A 22,527-nucleotide genomic window follows, 5' to 3' on the forward strand; every position below is an offset into this window, starting at 1 on the left:
ATCAACCCTAACTTAATGTGCAAAGGCGGCATTAACACTTTTTCCGCTTCAACAATCGGCTCAAATTTGACGTTCTGTTTTCCGACACACAATTCTGTTCTTACAGGCCATGACCGTTGAATATAGTGTTTAGAATCCGCTCTGCTATCCCACAAGCACAAATAACACGGATACTTTGTATATCCACCCTGTAGCCCCATTAAAAATCCCACCATTTTAAAATCTCCAATCAGCTCCCAGTTATACTCACGATACTTTACAGATTCAAGCAAAACTTTGACACTTTCATAATTTTCTTTAAGATGTTTTTAAACTTTTTGTAGAGCTGTCAATGAATAAACGCCATTCGCTAGGGACACAGGGTATGCCAATTGTTTCAAACATACCTTTAATGTCATTACAAAAACAAAGTCCATCTTCCTTCGTGAAAAACATTTCATGCCTAGTCCGCTGATCCGTGATCTTAACATCATCAAGCAAATTCCACTGTTTTAACCGAGAGCCTAGAAGCTCTGCTTTATTTTTTGGCAAATTTAAATCTCTAATTAGATCGTTAAAATCTTCTGAAGTAATGAGATAGTGTTTTGGTTGTTCAGGTGTAGGCAAAAACTCCTTATCGGAATTACTTTTATAAGAACTAAAAGATGAGCTACTTTTCTGCGATATTTTTTTTGGTGGCTCAGGTACTGGTGGTGTCAGGTCGTGAGCAATTGGAGCAGAAGAAGATTCGAGGTCAGGATATTCAATAGGTTTTGCATTTTTACCTCTACGTCTTTTACTCGGATTCACCATACAAAAGTAGCAGTCAGTAATATGGTCTATTGGTTCTCGCCAAATCCTTGGTATTGCAAATTTCATAGACCTTTTCTCACCTCGATACCAACCTAAAAATATAAAAATAAAAATTAATATGTCTATTATTTTGGATTCATCGCTTAATTAAATAAAAATTGCTTACCTTCCAAACACCTTTTACAATAACTACAAGCAACATGTGGAGCCCATGGCTTATCTTGATTCCGTACAGGACAGTCAAAATATGCTTCATAGGCTTCACAGAGAACGTGAGATGTCTTTAGTTCATATTTCACGTCTCGAACTTTAATAAATTGACCACATATAAAACAAAATGCATCAGCATCGTATTTGCACTTTCGTGACGACATTTTAAGTTATTCTGGGCTTGTAAATAACACCCGATGGTTGTTTATCACTCGGGTGCCATCTAGCGGCACAGTGTAAACGTTAATATCCCACTCTCACCGCGCGGTCTTTTTAAAAATATTAAAATCAATTAAAATTTATGAAAAAATTGAAAAATGAGTATTATTATTATAACTATCACAAAAGCAAACTTTATACCGAAGAAAGGTATTTTCTTTTCGTTTTTGTGCATAACTAACTGGAAAATAATAGTATAAACTTTAGGACAAAGAACGAAAATTTTTTTGTAGAGTCGTGTTATAAATGATATTAAAAACTTCACTTGCGGTAGTGTTGCATTCAATAGGCTTACAGTCTTTTCTAACAGTTTCCATAACATATCTTACATATGTTATCAATAGTACATCCTATATTATCAAGAGTAGCTTCATCTGCCACGCGAAACAAGATAGTTTTACTTTTTCTATTAATCGATCGCAAAGGTCTCCAGGTATATCGGATATTCGTCTTCCCACCGTATTATCTGCAAGTTGATCATCATAAATAACTTGCGCTCTTCTTACATAAACATGGATTCTTCCAATAACAATATTCATATTATTCAATTAAAATGGTTACTGATAAATGTACGAGAAAGTAAAAAATGCGTTAGTAGTGAAAAAAATGTTATTTTATTGTTTCGGATATTTATAACCCTGGCACTAAGTGCTCGTGCCGATAAACTACCTCAACAATAAAATAACATTTCCCGTTTAATAATGTACTGTATGAAATTTACCTCAATATTAATTTAGAAGTTACCAAAGGGAAGTGTTTCATTTTATATCTAAACGTGGTTGTCGCAAAAACTACTAACGAACTAATTCTGTTCATAGACAATAGAAAAAAAAACATATGCTTCTGTTTAGTGAAGTTTGGCGCGACTAAGCACGAGAATACCTGGGATGTTCAAAGTGCTTGTCTTTTGTTTCTTCACTCCGCCGGCGTTCGGCTTCAAACGCGAAAGCGAGATATTTTCTTCCCAGCAAGAGTATGGATGGCACCTATTCGACTTTTTTGGTTTGGATTCGAAAATGATATTCTGGAAACTGCTACATGCCCCCCTTGCAACAGTCTCGTGTCCCCTAAGTGGGGCGTGCCCCACAGGTTGGGAACCACTCTCATTATTTTTGGACAGAATATAAACACTATAGAAGTGTCACCCGCATTAATCTCCAGGCAAATAAAACAACCACTAGATATCCAATTGAAGGAAACTGACATTAGTGACGTTTACTCATTGGGCAAAACTAAAAATTACTCAATAAAAATTGAGTTGGTATCCTATTCAAAAAGAAATACTACAAATTGCCACAAATTCGAATAAATGAAAGTAAAATTCCTGAGAGCACATCTTCATAAAACCATACAACACCAACCGGAGAAGCTACATAAGAGCTAATAAGTTATACGTAAATAACATCGTATATACCGTCGAAGATTTGACATACGAAGAAGATCCAACATCATCGAATGAACGAATACAGTATAACAGAAAACAAGAAAGAGCAGAACATCACATCCCAAAATTAGATGCAACGAAAAAAATGAACATACAAACTACGGAGCAATTCTCCAAAGAAGCTACTAGAGGTAGGCTCTGGACTAGAAAATATTGTAGTGTCTTCAACTACCCCGAATTGACGATACACTGGATACTTTAGCTGGCAGCAAGCTGTTTTCTACCTTGAACTTAAAGTCTGGATATTGGAAAGTAGAGATGGCTCCAGAAGATAGGGAAAATTCTTCTTTTACTAGCGGATCAGTACTATAGTAATTCAGCGTAATGCCATTCGAGATTTGTTATGCGCTCGCGTCCTTTGAAAGACTTACGAAAAATGCCTTGAGAGGGTTATCTTGGAAAATATGCCTGGTTTATTTGGATTACATCGTGGTATTGGGAAAGACATTTGAGGAACATCTTAGGAATTTAGAAGACGTATTCAAGCGACTTCAAGCTACCCAGCTCATGCTAAATCCAAAGAAGTAACAGGTATTCTAATATCGAGTTAACTATCTAGGCCAAATAGTGAGCAATGAACGAGCCGCAGTGGATCCAGAGAAAATTACCTCCATAGAGCAATGGCCGCAACCAAACGATAAACATCAAATTGGGAGTTTCCTTGGACTTTGCATGTACTATTAAAGATTCATAAGAAAATTTGGAGATATTGCCAATCAACTAACTCGACTTACAAAAGAAGCAAAAGCTTTTCACTGGGATGAAGACTGTCAAAGAAAGAGTGCTGGGATACTTCAGTAACGTACTCTCGAAACCAGAACGGAATTACTGTGTGAAGTCCGTGGAGAATTTTTACCAGTATCTTTATGTGAGGAAGTTCTTTATCCCGAATAACCATGCAGGATTCAATTGATTAATGCAGTTCAAGAATCCTGAGGGCCAGATCTCCAGACGTATTGAACGCCTTTAAGAGTACAACATCGATGTCAGCCATCGAAATGCCGACTCCCTACATTACAATATAAATTGGAAGAGGTATTATCATAAGTACCCTGGTATTATTATTCTTTTGTATTTTAATTCTACCTTATAAAATGGCTATTGATGTATTGAAATCTGAACGATAACCAAATTTATTTGTCACTTTCTTAATATTATATTGCTTATTTTCAATGTCAATTACCACACCCTCTAATAACTGAATATTATAACTTGTACTTATTTGTCTTATAATTTTCATAGAAACCTTGTACTTATTTATATATATTGTTATCGAATGAACATTATTATTATTATATGACCTATATATTAAATATAATGATACATTTTGAGTATGAAACTTTTCTCAAATTCGGAATGTAATGAACTACTTTAACAGTAGATGACTAGACAACGGATGAAGTTATGAAATCAGAAAGTGTATAATTGTACGTTATTCCATATTTTTCATTTATCTACACAACCGTAAGTGGTGCCTTTTATTATCAATCAAAAATTAAAATCCACTTTCATAATGTTCACGTCAAACAACCTGATACTATATAGTGAGAGAAATAAAGTAATGAAATATGTTACGAAATTCAAAGATAAAATAACGAGTGAAACTGCAATGATGAATTAGATCATCTACTCTTTAGGGGTCTTTACTTATATTTCTGTATTATCCTATTGTTTTATATTTACTCTCCTTTTTTTAATGCAGTGCATGTTGGATATTTCTTGCTCTTTTAACCAATGAATTCCCAATATCACAATATTTTAAGAATTAGAGAGAATTAGTAGGAGGGGTCTCAGAACTTCCATAAATATTTTATTTGGTCTATAATTCTTGAGTCAACTGGAAACAACGACAAAGACAATTTCAAATAATGGTAAACAAATAATTTGTCAAACTTTTAGTTTATACCTCCAGTAAAAAGTTTGTAGAATGACCCGATTTCCCGAATTCAGCTAAATCGATTTGCTTACGAAAACCCGGATAAGAATTGACACACGATCATACTCAATTCAGCGTTTCTCTATTTCTCCAAAACTCACTAAAGGCAAGTATCTAGTCTCTGAACTTCATAAATGTATTAGTTTGTTTCAAATATTCTGAAGCCACATTCCTTATGTCGAAAATGATTATTTCAGAACTAAATACGACACTTTTATATTGACCGAATCAAATCCATTTTATAAGTCAGCCTCAAAAAAGTTTATTCGAAAAATTCAAAAGTTTGAAGTTAAACAATTACTGAAATGTGTTGAGAACATAAAATAAAGCAGAAAAGCGATAGAAAATTACGATTTGAAGTTCCAGTGGTGTAACATAAAATTTATCGAATCAATAAAAATGTGTATTTTGAACACAGAAAAATTTTGCCCGATGAATATTCTTTTAATTTTAGATATTCTAGGAATTTTTCCACCACGAAAAAATTGCTGGAATCGATTGGTATTATTATTATTAGGTAGCATTTGGTGTTATTTTTTCTGCATACTTTTTGATCTATACTATATATATACTAGTAAGTATGTAGCTATGGGTTTAGAAGACCTGCTTGTAAAACTACCACAATGAATATATATATATATATATATATATATATATATATATATATATATATATATATATATATATATATATATATATTCATTGTGGTATGAACTTGAAAAACGCCTCTATCTAAGCTTATGCTGCTACTGTTGCCACTCGCGTTGGACTACGCTCCACAAATAAACTGCTCCTCAGGTGAAAATCAAAAACCGGCAGATGTTCATGTTCAACGATGCTGCTCATTTCTCGCCTAGCAATACAAATATCGATGTAACCCATTGCCGAATGCTGGAAGGGTGTGACGGGTAAGGCAAATGTAAATACATACTTCGTGCGGTCCTGTTATTGCAGAATTTACAAAAAGATTGTGAGAAGCCCGTAGGAAACTGATTGTAGCCTACATAATATTATCTAAATTCTCTTGTACGTTTTTTCTATCATTTTGAAATTAGATCTAGTATTCTCAATATGTTCTGTCGCATATCTATTTTTCACAATTTGGATACTATATCACATCTCTAGACGGTCAATGTTGTTTTTCTTTTGATAAATTTTCGGTCCCGTGTGTGCTTCAACCGTTATTTTACCCCCGATAGAAAGTTAAAAACTCGGAGATATGATAAATTGACTCAAAACAAATGTCACATATTTTTTTAAGAAAAGAAACAACTGACAACAATAACTAAGTTATTCAAAGTTTATTCCACTCTAAGTCGAAAAAAGTAAGACAGAAAAAAACAAAATAAATATACAAACTTGTTTATAGATCCTTTTCTCAATCATACTGTATTGATAATAAAGAAGGGATTGCGAAACGGTTCGTTTAGCTTTAAAAGTCACGTATTACGATTTCCTTCCGCATCTTTTTTAGGATTGCATGGAAAAGACCGTAGGCGATCATCAATGGGATCAGTTCAAACAAGTTACAATCTAAAAAAATATCCTCGTTAAATTACTTTTGACGAGGGTTGCTCCGAATTATAATATTCCATGGAAAAATGAGATACGATGTTCTTTGAAGAGGTTTTTATTTTACTTCAAGATTTTTAAAAACAAATGTCTATCTACATTGTTTCATGTAGGATGAGAATCATTTAGTCTAGACAGGTTTATTGAAGCAGAGATTCTCGATACATTGTTCTCTGTTGTTTTATTCTCTTTTTAGCGTCATTGAAATTTACAGATTTTGTATTGTGTACATAATTTCTCTGATGTCCTTTCTAAATAGAACTTCACCTTAGTTTGAATTTCGATTATCTCTTATCATTCATATGTTCTTTTTTTGATTTTTGCTATTTATCCAATATACTATTTGAGTTTGATGATAAATAAACTATCATAACCAAAGAATGAGAAACTCCAGAAGAATGACCCTGGTAAGGTTCAACAGCCGGCTTATCCTAGAATTCCATAAAAGGATAAGAAATACAGGTACACATTTTATTCTTAAGAAAAATCTTCTATATGTTGAACGCATAGTCACCGAGCTTTGAATGCGATATTCAAATTGCGTCTGTTATTATCAATACACCGGATACATCTTTCAAGTATAAGGACGAGTATATTGGCAACAGCTTAACAAAATATTGCTTTTAAGGTGGATAAGGGTCACATTTTAAGATATAAACCAAACCTCATTATAGTAGAAAATAAGAACTGTGTCAAGAATTTCAAAAATCTGTTCACATGAGTTGTCGATTGAATTGTATTGCTATATACTTATTTCAATTAATAAAATTTGAGATCTTTATGAAGGATAAATCTCAAAAAACGGGTAGAAAACTCTACAATAGCAGCATGTCGCTCTAGCAACCATATTAATAAACACTGAGTGATAGTTCAAACTCATCTCGGTTCACGGAATCACTACTCATTTTCTAATCACTTATGATCACGACTTACAGAAAAAGTGGGTTGAGACAGAACTAAAAGCGATTTACGATGAAAAGAAAACGCGACAGACTTTCTCTTGTCGTAGCTGTCAACCGAATGACTGCTAGTTATCGATAATTTTCTCATTCGCTGGTATTCTGTCAATTTCCTAGGCAGTCGGCAGACCACCGTCCAAAAAATGTTACCTAAATCGTATTAATTTTAGGTCTCTTCTAATTCTAATAAAACATAAAATCAAGACGATTTAGAAACATAAATATATCAATAGATCTAAGAAATAAGCAATAAAAAAAATGTTAACTATAACTATTCAGTCTAGATGAAACTAATATATTATTATACATATATGTATTTAATACCAAAAAATTGGAAAACGTGGTATAACTAGTCCTCGAAGATGAAATAAAGTATTTTCTTGACTAATGCCGTGACGAATATTGAATTATATCTCGTCCAAAGAATGGGAGGACTATCGATTCTTTTGATATCGACTATTTGTCGATATCAAAATTTTATGGCTGGAGATTGCAAGAAAAAAGGTATAATCCGTTGATCAGATCTTGATATTCATATGGTAGATGGCCTATTAATTCATATAATTATAAAAGTAGCCAATGTCTGGTGATATTTTCTACGTTATTAATCAAGATATTCTTAAAAACGAGGTCATTTTTCAAAAGACTACGTATGTTTATTTCTATGCACAGACTACTACAATGAGTGATTTCATATGAAATGCAATAAATTTTGAATAAGGACTGTGGGAAAGTACAATTCAGTCGTAAATTTCAAGTAAATTTACAAAGAGTTCACCACGAATTTATAGCCCACTTATCGTGGAATATGACCGTTTCGGCATGCGGGAGAATTGAGACGGATTCATCTACATTTTCTGAAGAAATCACATTAATAGGCTCCATTATGTCAAGTGGATTAGAAATACCTGTATAACGTATCTAATAAGAAATTTGAGAGAAAAATTTCAAAATTATATAATTACATAATTGAAAATAATTTTTGGTGTAAGCATTAAGAACTTGAAATTCATTGATAAGTATGGTGGTAATGTCAAAATTACATTTCAACCGTTCGTTAGTTATCTCTATTTGCATTGAGGCAATTGCAGCACTGCCACTTACACGGTATCGGTCAATATACACATAGATATAATATGGATTCATTGTTGTTAAGAAAAATTTGGAAGTAAATTTCAAAAGTTTTCTTCTCAAATTTGTTTTCATGCCAAAAAACTACTTACTACCACTACACCAACAATCTTAAAAGGTCAAACCATAATCGGCTGACAAACGTAAATAAGGAACCCATCATTAAGAATTGTTAGAGTTAGTTATACTTAATATAATAAGCGAAAATAATTTCAGTGGAATTAAATACAAATTTGTCGCTTCAAAGTTTTATTTTTAACTTAAAAGCTGAAGTGGCAGTTACATTCTCCTCACAATTTAAACAAGGAATTTCATAATTATGTTAGGCAGTTGGTGTCGGTGTTTTATCTATTATTTTATTAAAAATAGATTGAATATTGTGTTATTTAAAGATACCACAGAGTAACTGATTGTATAGAAGGTTAAGATGAATAAATAGGTGAGATAGAAATGTCAGAAATGACGTTTCATGATATTAATGTAAGGATCGAAACTATAGAGAAAATAGTATCATTTTCGTTTTATGGAACGGATGAAATTATATCATCTACATACTCTCTAATGAAGAATAATTTGAAGGATAAAACAGATATTACAACCCCGATTGGGGTCCCAAAGATTTGTTGGTAATTTTAATTATTATAAGGGAAATCTGTATATTATTTCTAATTATACATATCAAAAATATTAAAATTACCAACAAATCTTTAGAACCCCATTGGGGTCTTCAATATCCCAAATATTAGCAGATTATGTAATGGATTATATTTATATTTGTAATATCCTTCAAATTATTCATGATTAGAAAGATGTAGAAGATATAGTTTCATCTCTTCTATATAATGAAATAAATAATTTACTATTTTACTTCAATAGCTTCGATCCTTATATACAATGAAAAAAAGGAAAATACTGATAAATCATCAAGCGCGGATCTAGGCCCGACTTTTGGGAGGGGAACTTTCAGATATTTAAAAGGTACTGGTATTTTAGGAAATTGAGACTAGGGTAGCTCTCAATCAAAACACCATATGCAAAGAATATTAAAAACTGTATTCATAGATTATTTAATTCACGATTGTAATAAAAAAATATCAGTCTTGTAATTGAAGTTGTTGGTAGAATTTATGTTAGAAATAAAGTTAGTTTTTAAAAAAACGGTTCCAGTTAATTAAAAGTTAAGTGGCGCAGTCAGTAGGATAGTCAATCGAAAGTTAAAGCATATAACATTCGGTTCGTTTCTACGATTTGTTGACTATTCGAACAAGTAAAGTTGAATTATTGGAACTCTTAGTTGGGCGAACTGAGTAACTCAACTAGAAGATCTGTGTTGTGCCAGAAACCGGAAGAATCAAGAGGATATTGGTTGTTCCTCTGCAGTCCGAGCCAATGGAAAGGATCTTCATTCTATTGCTGTAAGTGTTTTTAATGTCATATAGAGGAAATATTAATTATTCACCAGACACATCTGACGATTCTGACTCAAATTCTGATTCAAATAACTCAAACTCTGCTAATACTAAAATAAAAAAGTTTGGCTCTCAGAGTATTGCTACGTGGTTTAAAAGAACCTTTAGGCACATTAATGCGTACGAAAAATCCAGAAAATTTGAATATTGCTTTAAATGTTCTTACAAATGATTTTCAAATTTACATAACCCAGAATAATCATCCGAAAAATGTTTTTTCATCCTTGAATACGCAAAATAATTCACATAAAAATAAAACCAATTTCTAAAATAATGTGGCATATAGGCAGCCACCTCCTAGGCAAAATTCTATGCAGAATTATCAATATATCAATCGAAATTCCGCATCAAACCCGCAAAATCATCCATCAATTCCTTCTAATAGGAAGAATACAAACCTTTCTAATAATGGTCAAAACGTCTTTAAACCCAATCAGAACCAAAGATTTCCAAATCCAACTCCAATGAGTATGTCTACAAGAAATACATCTAGACCCCAACCTCAAAATTATCAAAATGGGTTCCAACACAATCCGAATCAACCTAGAAATTTTATCTCGGAAGAACTCCATATTATAGACGATTCTGATTGCACTAATGATGAATCCGATAATTTTTTAGAGACACCAGCCTCGGAACCAAACCAAACATGATCGAATTATTAAACTTAAATAATTCAGAAAGCGTGTTACCCTATATAATTTTTCCAGAAAAAAATCTTAAGGTTTTAATTGATACTGGTAGCACAAGATCCTTTGTGACACCAGCAGTTGCTGAGAAATATTTTAAAAAATCTTATGTCAAAAAACCCTTCCATGTAAAATCTGCCTTTGGTACCAGTCAACAAAATTTCTGCACACTCATTCCAATCCCTAAAATGTTTAATTATAGGCAACCGCTCAATTTAGAATATTGCGTTTTCAAATTTCACGATCATTTTGATTGTTTGATAGGATTGGATAATTTAAAAATACTTAATGCAATTCTCGATTTAAATAATAATTTGCTTATGACTCCTTATAGTCAAATTAAATTGAATTACTTTGACATTAAAACTGGATCCACGAATTGTATAGTAGTGCCTCCACGTTGTGAACAAGTAATTAAATTAAATATTGAAAATGTAAAAAATAGTAATGTTATTATACCATATACACGAATTGGGAAATTAGAAATCCCTGAATGTTTAACAAAAGTTGAAAATAATATAGTTTTATGTACAATTTTAAATCCTTCAGAATCCAATTTTCGAGTAAATTTAAGCCCCTCTATTAGTGTTGAGACATTCGATGAATACGAAGAAACTCTCAACCCAAATTTTGATGAAATTTATTGTGAAAATGCTAAATTTGATGTTTAGAAAGTTAGAACTGAACTAAATATCAATGAAACTAAATTACAAGAACCTCAATGTTCTAAAAAATTATTAGTTTATATGGACAAATTTAATAAAAAATTCTCATCAACTCCTGACAATAATGTATCGCTAATAGTTGAAACAGATAATGAAAGTAATAATAATGAGAATGACGACGAAGATATAACTGTTCATACAAATGAGGAAAATCCTGTAATTGGTATACCAATTTCAGATTCAGCGATAAATGTTGGTAAAAATCAATTAATATTTTCAGAAGTAAATTTCGAACCAGCCGTACCTACTATTATTAAACTGTATGAAAATAAACAAAGAATTGTTGTGCAATTATCTAAATTTCGTGAAAGAATACATAGTACCAAAAACTAAATATTTTATTTATTTCGAAGACCCAATTTATGAAAAATTCAGTGTCGTTCTACAAAATCACTTTCAAGATTCTCAAATTGACTTTGTTAAATGTAATAAAAAATTAATAGATGTTCCTTTAAATGAAATTAAAGAAGTAATTCAAAATTACCACGAAGGTAAGACTAATCATAGAGGACTAGATGAAACTGAAAATCAATTAAAAGCTTTGTATTACTGGCCAAATCAAAGAGCATCTATACAAACTTAGATAAACGAATGTGAAGTTGCCAGTTAAGCAAATATGATAGAAAACCAATAAAACCATTTTTAAATGTTACCCCCACAGCTACTAAACCTTTCCAAATTTCCAAACACGATAACCTTAGAAAATAGTAAATTTCTTAAGATAATAGATTCATTTTCCAAATATGGTCAAATGTATGAATTAAAATCTAGACAAGGAATAGAGGTAGCTCATAGTCTAATTAAATATTTTACACACCACTGTATACCAGAACAAATAATTTCGGACAATGGAACTAAGCTAAAAAATTCTGTTGTAAAAGAACTATTAGAAACGCATAAAATTAAAATTCATTTCATAAGTTCTCAACATCCAGAATCGAATGGAATTGCTGAAAGATTCCACTCTACGATTATTGAACACGTCAGACTTTTGAATAATCAAAAAGATTTTAAAAATGAGACTATTGAAAATAAAATACTTTACGCATTATTAGCCTATAATAATAGCGTTCATTCTGCAACAAAATTGAAACCAAACGAAATAATTACCGGACACATAAACAGTAACACACCTTTCGATATAGAAATTGATCAACAAGTAGTTAATAATTATATACAAAATCATAAAGATAAAATGAAAATTTTATACTCGAATTTAAATCAAAAATTACAGGAAAACAAATCAAAAATAATCTCTAAAGCAAATAAAAGCCGTGAAGAATTACCAGATACAATACCCACTAAAGTGTACGTACGTAATAAACAGGCACAAGGTAAAACCGAAAAAAAATATAAAAGAAATCAAAAGCAAAAATACCCGACTAAAACAGCTAAAATCGCTACTAGATACAAAAATACTTCAGAAAATATTCATCTTTCAAACATAAAACGTCCTAAAAAGACTCCCTATAAATTTATTTTAGGTTCGTCACCGCCGGAGTCAATATAAAAGATGTTAGCTATAACTTGGGAATACTTCCCATAAATCTTGGATATGCCAAGCTGCAGAAATCCAGTCATACTTTTGTTCATTTTTATAATTTAAGTCCACTACTCGTAAAATATAATAAGTTAAGTATACAATATAATCACGTTAAATATAATATGTCTAATAATACATTTTTTCATTCTGAAACAGAAAATATTGTAAATATAATAGAGTACACTAGGAATAGTATAGAAGAAAAATTTGATAACATTAATATTCATTCTACCTTAGATAGACCAAAGAGAGGGTTAATTAACGGTCCTTGATTAATCGTAAAAACAATTACAGGAAACTTGGACTCTGAAGATGGAGAAAGAATTAATTCAATTATGAAACATTTAAAACAAAATCAAGAAAACTTGCAAAATGAAATAAAAATGCAATATTCTGTTAGTCGCTTAATAATTGATAGTTTTAATAAGACAATTCAGGACATTCAGTATAATGAAAAAATATTAAAAACGAAAATATTTGAGATAAGAGATATTCTAGATTTTCAAGCAAATGCTGAAAATATTAAATATTTGAATGAGTTATTCAACGAACTACTTATCACATTCAATGTAATTCAAGACATTTTAGAAACGGTTGAAAATTCCTTGACCTTTTGTAAACTTAGAACATTACATCCAAGTATTATAAAATCTCACGATTTATTTGTAGAGTTGCAAAAATTGCATTATTATTACCAAGCGGAATTACCCTTTGAGTTAAAACATAAAAATATTTTAGAATTTGAAGCCGTCATAGACGTAGTTTGTAAAGTAGAAAATAACCAAATACAATATTTTTTATCGATACCCATTAACTATGATATTTTATTTAATCTTTTTTATATGTTACCTATACCTACAGAAATTGAATCAGAATACGTAACATTAATACCTAATTCAAAATTTTTACTTAAATCAAATAATGTCATTAAACCTCTAAATGACATTTGTACTCGCGGCAATATTTTTCAATGTCCTAACCATTTGCAAGACAATAATAATTATGGATGCGAAGAAAACATATTGCTAGCAGGAAATTCTACATATTGTCAATATACAAAAATTGAAATAATTAAGAATCACATTGAAATTATTACAATTTTTGGCAATATTTCTCGTAGAAGAAAAATTAATCATAAAATGTAAGCAAGAAACTGAAGTGAGAACTCTTAAAGGCATTTATTTAATAGAAAATTCATCATGTAAAATTATATTTAGGAACCAAGAGTTAATATTTCAACAAAAAACGTTTGGACAACCTTTTGTAATAAATGAATTAAATTTGAAATCAAATCAATTACACGTTTCTCCAATAAAGATTGATTTAAAAGGTTTAAAATTAAAGGATATTCCAAATCGACTGGTAACACCAATATTCACGGGAAACACTAATTTTCACGTTCCCAGTATTTGGACTATTCTTCTTTATATAGCATTGATATTGGCCTTCTTGTAGATTTTGTATAAGAAGAAACATTCAGGAAGGACAAGTAAGAATCACCCGCAGGCAACGGAAGATGGGATCCAGCTTCCAGGAGAAGCTTCCTTCTAAAGGGGGAGGTGTCACCTACGCCATTGCCCTTAGGTGGACAGTATATTATGCTGATTAAGAACTTATTTCATTGTAGAATTGCTTAGTTTGTGTTTACTAAAAGATTATTTAATTCACGATTGTAATAAAAAATATCAGTCTTGTAATTGAAGTTGTTGGTAGAATTTATGTTAGAAATAAAGTTAGTTTTTAAAAACACGGTTCCAATTAATTAAAAGTTAAGTTAAGCTATATATATATATATATATATATATATATATATATATATATATATATATATATATATGTATGTATGTATAACTTCTCTTCCTCTGCTTTGTTAAGAATCCACGTTTCGCCTCCATAGCTCACTGTTGGTGTTGGTGTTGTATTGACAAACTTCTCCCTCTTTTTCTTGGTGATGTTGTCATCATGAACTTCGATTTATCTCCGTTGACTCGTAGATTCACTATCTTTGTCATTTCTATGAAGGCTCTGCAGGTTCCTTAAGATCGTTTTGCGATGTTAAAAAGTTTACTACATCGTCTGCATCTGCCAGTAGTTGCGTTGCTCTTGTTTTTAGTGACCATGTTCTGTTCAAACCGGTTTCACGTACTATCCATTCTAATACTATATTGAACAGCGTAGTGAATAGAGGATCTCCCTGTTTTAGTCCTCTGTTAGTCTGGAAACATTTTGATATTCTTTGAATTGCCTTTACAATCGTCGATGTTCGAGTGTCATTTTCGTAAGACTAATAAGCTTTTTTGGAATACTAAGATCGTTCATAATGCTGTACAAATGGGTTCTGTTCACAGTATCATGAGGTTTTTGGAAATCTATGAACACTGATTAAATTGGCAGATCGTATTCATATTCCATTATTTGCGTTTGTCTCAGAGTGAAAATGTGGTCTGTGACTGATGTTCCAGATCTGAAGCCGCATTGGTAGTCTCCGAACAAATTTTCTCCATATACTTTCAAACTTTATCTATGGTCTTAGTCAAAATTTTGAAGGTTGTATCTAGTAGCGCTATACCTCTGTAGTTTCTGCATTCATTTCTTTTCACTTGTGTATTGGTACCATATTGCCATTTTCCACATTTTTGGTGTTGTCTCTTGTTCCCACATATTGTTTATTAAATGATATATTATCGTCCTCACTGCAGTTCCACCATATTTGATTAATTCTGGCTCTTTTTCGTCCCTTCCCGGGGACTTGCCGTTTTTAGTCCCTGAACCGTTCCCAGTATTTCCTCCTTTGTTAGTAGCAATATATTTTCGATATTATTCCAATCTTGGGTTGTTAACTCCTCCTATTGTCTACCTTCGTTTTATGCGTTTAATGTTTCTTTGATATGCTCTTTCCGGCCTTTGCCTTTTATTGTATTTTATTTATTTATAGAAATTCTTCATTTCTTTGTTTAGAAAACTTTCTTCAATGCGTCTAATTCAGCTCTCCAAAACTTTGAGTTTATTTGCTCTACACGTCTTTTTCGTTGTTATTCTTTGCTCTTCTTACAGTTTTTTATCTTTATCTGTTCCGGTCTGTAACACTTTCTGTTTTGCACGTTTCCCTTCTCAATTTCTTCTTTACATTTGGCATTGAACCATTCGTCCCTTTTTCTCTGCTTCATTTTCTTTCCATTTTTTATGGTTTTCTCAAAATGTTTCCATTCGTCATTCATATTATGGCTCTGTTATTCTGCTAGAGCTCTCTCCAGTTCTTCTTCATATTTTTTCTTTGTTATTATATTATCTATGAGCTTCCATCATGTAATCTCTTCTTTGTGATTCAATGAATATTTTCCTATATTCAATTTTTACCCTTTTCCTCTTGATTGGCCAATCTAACAAAATATATTTTCTCTCCTAACTTCATAGAGCTTTTTACTGCGATATTTACCTGCAGTTATTTTTCTAGGAAGTTTTTCTGAGTTATCTGTTTCCATTGTTACTCCTTAGACACTTACATTATTCTTCCTTTCCTGATATTCCAAGTGCTCCAGTCAGTTATCCATGTCTATAATGTTTTTTTTTATTATACTATTGACCTGTTTTCTTTCTTCATTTGTTTTATTTCTTCTCTGTATTCCCTTTATTCTCCTCGTATTTTCTTGATCTCCTCGACCATTTCCTCCATTTGTATCTTATAAGTTTTATAATAACCATCATATTACATATGGTGTGTTCTATTTTTCCTAGATTCGTTGACGGCGGCCTTCCGAGTTTTTTTAAATTTTTATTCTTCAGTTTCCCCATCTTCCTCTCAGCTTTTTATAATTTGCATTATTTAGATTTATATCTGTTAAGATTTCCTAGTCCGTCTCTGGTTTTGAATATTTCGTTTACCACTAGAAAGTTCCAGTTGTTCAGGTCTTATCTCTATGGAAACTTGTTCTTTGCTATCACACCGCGCAAAAAGTCCTCGGCCGGCTATCCCCTCGGACCTTGAACTTTTATCAGATGTTTGACTTTTTTAAATTCAATGTATATAATATATATATTATAACTCAATAAACTATGATTAATATTATTTGCTACTTATGAGAAAATTTAGCAGTTTACACTTTAACAGTTGATAATAAAAGCTTTGTTGATTTAAATAGTTTGTAAGTCGCTTTTCTTTTAGAAAGCAGGAAGTCTTCATGTAAATTTTGTGTATCTCTGCATCTACGGTTTAAAACCATATATTCCATTAATGATGGATTTACGATAAGTTTCCATTAATGTTCATTCTCCAAGTATAAAAAGTGCTTTTTCAAGTGTAATCTTACTGAGTCATCAGTGTAAATTGTAACTAGAACCATTTTTCGGATGGAAAATGGGTAAGGAATATACTCGGAAGCAAAGGAGGAAACTTTAGAAACTCATTTGTGACAATATCTAACGGTATAAAAATAGATATCACAAGCATCTCTGTGATAAATATCAACATAGTTCAAACTCCTGCCTTTTCATTCAGAAATTATTTCTTAAGGTTTCTAAAAAATACTTTCTCATTCTGTATACCTCCGATAAGGCAATACAAATTTCTAAAAAACATTCCAATAAGCATTGAAAAGGTAATTAAAAATCACTAAAATTATGTTTTTATTCAATGAAACTTGTCAATCAAGATTTAATTTTTCCTATAAAAAGAGATGATAATTATGAATCTATGAAATTTGAAAATCTACCATAATATATGAAAAATAGCAATGGAACGCCGTCATTTCTGCTGTTAAAAAAATGACTGGTTCAATTGTTGGTTTATTCACGGTTTAGTTGTGTTTGTACCGTATATCAAATTAAATGTGAAACAATACAAATAATGGTAAATTGATTCATTGAAGCATATGGGCTAAACTACCAAAAATCGATGCGTTGATGCTGGGAGAGCTTAGAATATCACAAAGGAATACGGAAATTTATTTCAACTATTTGTTAATAACTAAAGGCAATATCCAATTTTGTCTTGTTATCAAGTTGCCATTCCATAAACTTCAAAAATTACTTTCTTTGTCATTTCTTTTTTTTTGTAATATCAAGTTGGTATTAATTGCATTTTCATATCACTTTCACTGATCACTCCATCAATTTATACATAATTATTTGAATTTGGCATTTAAATGAACTACTAAGAAATTAGAACAAGTTTATGATTGCGATCGTTTGACTTATTACGCAATTCGCATGATCTTATTGGTCAATTTCAATCTATTGTTACGAACTCGTTCATACACCATGAAGCCGGTCCTGTCCGGTTACAAAGTTGATGAACTCGCTGGGCGGAAAGCGTTTGATATTGTTTGTTTACACTTTTTTATGACAGTGGCGATTTGTTTACATTGCTTTTTTGAACCCATTCCTAGGAAGGCCTATTTTTATTTGCTCGATTTCACTTTCTAGAATTCTTGAAATTTTTTTCTGTTATAAGTTGGTGCTTGTTTACCAGTTTATCTGGATGACATCATGCACACATTGGGATAGACAAGTAACCAATGAATTCAAATAAATTCTATAAGTTAGTTAAGTCTATTGTGTTCACACAAATTAAGTGAGTATAAGTATAAATTCAATTCACCCCACCGTTACAAATAGTTTAAATAAATAAGAAAAACATTACACACAATATGTTATTTTCGTTCAGGAGAAAAATGGTATTATCGAAATAGTTAATTGAGAAGATGTATGATGAAACATATTCTTTTATGAATATCATAATAGAATGGGACGTACAAAATAATGCTATGCTTGTAGAAAATTAATTTAATGAACATCCAAAGAAAATGTAATGACGACGGTTTTTTCATTGGAACGTAACTTCATTAGCGATGCTAGTCAGTATTTTAGTATAAATTCTGAATCAAATAATTAAAATTTTCTCCCACTGAAACTTAATTATGTGCAGAAATATTCATTGTTAATAACATACGTTGCAAACAGTTTTTCAAGTCTGTATCTGTAATAATGTCTATATATACCGTTTGGATTGCACCAATCTCGAATCCATTCGTTATATTAAAATAAAATCGCCTTAAGCAGAGCAATAAGAGAAACATTGCATGACTTGGATCGTCAATTTTTCTAATTAAAAAAGTTTCTTATCAATTGGCGATTTCTGTTCGGTCTACATCATTCAGTATCAAAATATTATACCCTCAAATGAATATTATTATTATTGAATATTATTATTATTATTATTTAGCCCACACATTATGTGTGGGTTTTTTTATTTCATTGAAAAATATAAAATTGAAAATAAATCGTGTATTCATCATTCGTATATATGTTTTAGCATGTTTTCTTATAATAAAATATTTTCTCTGTTAATATGACTTAAATCAAAAATATATTTATTTGTGACTAATTAACGTGAAATACAATACAGCTTCCATTATTTGTTTCAGAAAGTTGGGAAATGGTTTAATTATCTCCAACTTGATCCAAATCACTTGGTTTTCGAGAATAATGCCACTACTGTTCCAACATCAGCATGTTCCCTTCCTTGTGAACCCGGCATGATTAAAAAACAGCAGGTAACTAACGTATAATATGTTCATCGATTCTGGGTATCTATTCATAGAACACTTCATTGAAAATTCGAGAAAATTATGCGCATTATTCCACTCTATTTTTTACGATACACTAATATGAGTTCATACGTGAAAAAATATCACATCGTCTGTTTTTCAAATTTTCAGGGTATTTTCTTCAAAGATGTCTATACTTTTGAATGACTGTTCAATTAGAAGAAGCATCCATCCTAAAGCGAATAAGCTTCTTTGGTTGTAAACGCATATTATCGTAATGCGAAATGATTCAACGAATTGATCCGAAACTTCTGAAAAAAATGTTATATTAATTTGTGCACATTTGATTATAGAGAGGCACAGTTGCCACCTTGTTATTCGCATCCAAATACCTAAATATTCCTGCAAACCATTATATTAGCTAGGTGTATTGTATATTGAATGTATGAATCTCAAGATATGTCAAATGACAATTCGTTTTCCCAGAACATGCTCGAATATATCAACGATATAAAGTGACCTTTGATAGTAATATTCAATCAAATTTATTGATGAACTGCGCTTACTTCAAATGAATCATAGGTATTAACACGCAGAGTGCCATAATGAAAACATAAATATTGATGTCTTTTTGACCAATTTTTTTTTATTATATTACTTTATTTTGAGTCAAATAATAATGAAAATATTGAATACAGTGAAATATTTTCCAAAATAACGGCCTTTTTCGTTGTCGGATGGCATTCATCCCCCACGGCCCCAAGCGACTGATATGCTTTATAAGCCGTGGGGGGGAAAAGCCAACCGATGCGCATTCTTGTTTATTTCTGTGTTGTTTTGTGCCTTTGCCGCTTAGTATTTGCTCTGACTTGATGGAGTTCACCAAGTACTTCAGCAAAGCGTGTAGTTTTTCTAGAAGTATCCAGTTCCACTTCTAATTCTCAATCACTCCTACCGCCAGCTGACACTGACAATGTAGATGATATTATGGAAGAAGTTATACGAAAAAATCTTAACTACACTGAAGAAAACGCTGACGAAGGAAAAGTTCCTACAAATATTATTTGGTCGCCTGTTACAGGGAATAACTTGAATAAATTTCCTTACACCGCGACCGTAAAAAAATCAGGCATTTGTGCTGCTTATTACGAGTTTTATGAGAAATCGCCGTATGATTTTTACAAAACGATATATACTAAGGAATTATTTGATTTTTTTGCGAAACAAACTAATTTATACGAACAAGAGGCAAAATCAAGAGCTCGTATTAATTATTGGAAGGAAACCAGGCGTGAAAAAATGGAACAATTTTTTGGGTGTATTATGCTTATTGGTCGACTAATAAGGTTTATACGAATTTCCTAAAAACTATCATGCCAAAAAATCGCTTTCAGATGTTATTGATGACATGGCATTTCACAAATAACCAAAATATTCGAGAAGATGACATATTGTACAAAATACATCCATTCGTGACAAAGCTTCTAGAATGATTTCAAGCCCCAATTGTTCCAGGCGAATTTATATGTATAGATGGAACCTTAGTGCCTTTCAAAGGCAGGTTAAAATTTAAGGAATATATTTCCAACAAGCGCCATAAATTTGGAATAACACTTTTCAAGCTCTGTTTGGACAATGGCTACCTTTATGATCTTTCCATTTACTGCGGACAAGAATAAAATCCAAATCAAGAATGTCGTCTTGAAATTAACCGTCAACTTACTAAATCAAGGTAAAACAATTGTTGTTGATAACTACTATAGAGCTAGCCAAGGCATTACTCCAAAAAAATACCTACTTATTGGGAGTAACAGAAAGAACACATCAAAAATTGTTACCCAGAAAAATCTAAAACGAGGAGAACACATTGCCGAAGAAAGTAATAACGGATTTTTTTTTAGAAAAATGGAAAGACAAAGAAACGTTCTAATGCTAAATACAAAATTTGTTCCCGAAATGGTTACCCTAAAGAAAAGATCAGGATAAACAACAAAACCAAAAAGTGTTATTGAGTACAATAAACAAAAGGCTTATATTGATTTTTCCGACCAAATGAAATCCTACAATTCATCATTGCGCCGCGGAGTTAAGTGGTACCGAAAATTAGCTATAAAGTTGGTTGTTGGATCGGCATTAGTTAATGCCTACGTCTTACATCAGCAAGTTACTCAAAACAAAATGTCCATTACCAAATTCCGAGAAGAAGTTATCAAGGGTCTTATCAAATGTGAAGAAATCCCCCAGTATGAGGAAGAACAAGTGCCTGGCCACATCCTGGATGACTACGAGAAGAAAAGATCATGTAGCGTTCTTTTGGATATCAACAAAGCTTATATTTGAAATGTTTCTTTGATTTTGATATTGCATTCATTCTAAATAAATGTGCTTTCAGAAATTAATTATGGATCTATTATTTTCCATTTAAAAATATGTGACAACAATTAATTACAAAACCAAGTATACCCCCGTATTGCCTAAAACAACCTCAATAACATCCCATATCACTTGCACTGAAATGTCGCATCAATGCTATCCGGTGCGGCCAGAAATATTTTTTGATATGTCGGATAACATCGATCCATCATGGCCGTATTGAATTTTAAGCAAAATGGGGGATAAGGTTGATCCCCCATGGCACTATACGTGTTAATAAGAGGTATTATTGCTGTTGTTTATTGGCTTATCTATTTCTATCTACTCTTTATCTGGAATGGAAACGAACCAGCTTCAACCTAACCTTTAACTACACGCGATGGTGTAAAAAATACACCATTTACAGTAAACATAATGTAAATGACCTTGGGATCCCTTCCCCCATGCTACAAGCGGATCAAATCTATCATTGAAGTGTCCTTAACACGTTCCGTCAGTCTTGTTCTTGCATTGTCACGGATAGGATGATTACTGATAAAAGACTGTTGTGTGATATAAAACGGTGAAAAAAGTACACCACGCGTGTAGTTATGTAAGTATATTTTGATAACCTAATATATTATTTTGCTTACAAAAAAAATTTATGGTATTTTAGGTTTATAATAGTATTTCTAGATATATTTTAAAATACAGTAAATCATTTTTAGGGATCGGGTATCCGTGAAAAACCCAAATAATCTTACTGAAGACGAGATTCAGGCTATGGTTCAGGCTATATTTGACGAACCTGAGGATGAAGATGAAGCTAGAAGATCAGATACCTCTGACGATGAGCTTATACAGGAAAGTGATCATGACACATAATCGGAACAAGTTACCCTTTAGCCGTGAATCTTTTTAAAGATAAAACAACAATTGTT

General features: G+C 31.7%; 1 protein-coding gene across 3 annotated transcripts in view; it reads left to right on the forward strand.

The window, feature by feature from the left end:
* Nucleotides 1-22,527, forward strand: part of LOC130450717 (metabotropic glutamate receptor) — a 566,010-nt gene that overhangs the window by 397,335 nt on the left and 146,148 nt on the right. For all 3 annotated transcript variants that reach the window (XM_056789300.1, XM_056789302.1, XM_056789301.1), the window contains one exon: nt 19,112-19,240. In XM_056789300.1, coding sequence (XP_056645278.1) covers nt 19,112-19,240 — 129 coding nt within the window. The remainder of the gene's footprint in view (nt 1-19,111; nt 19,241-22,527) is intronic.

The sequence above is a fragment of the Diorhabda sublineata genome, chromosome X, assembly GCF_026230105.1.
Source record: "Diorhabda sublineata isolate icDioSubl1.1 chromosome X, icDioSubl1.1, whole genome shotgun sequence".
Classification (NCBI taxonomy): domain Eukaryota; kingdom Metazoa; phylum Arthropoda; class Insecta; order Coleoptera; family Chrysomelidae; genus Diorhabda; species Diorhabda sublineata.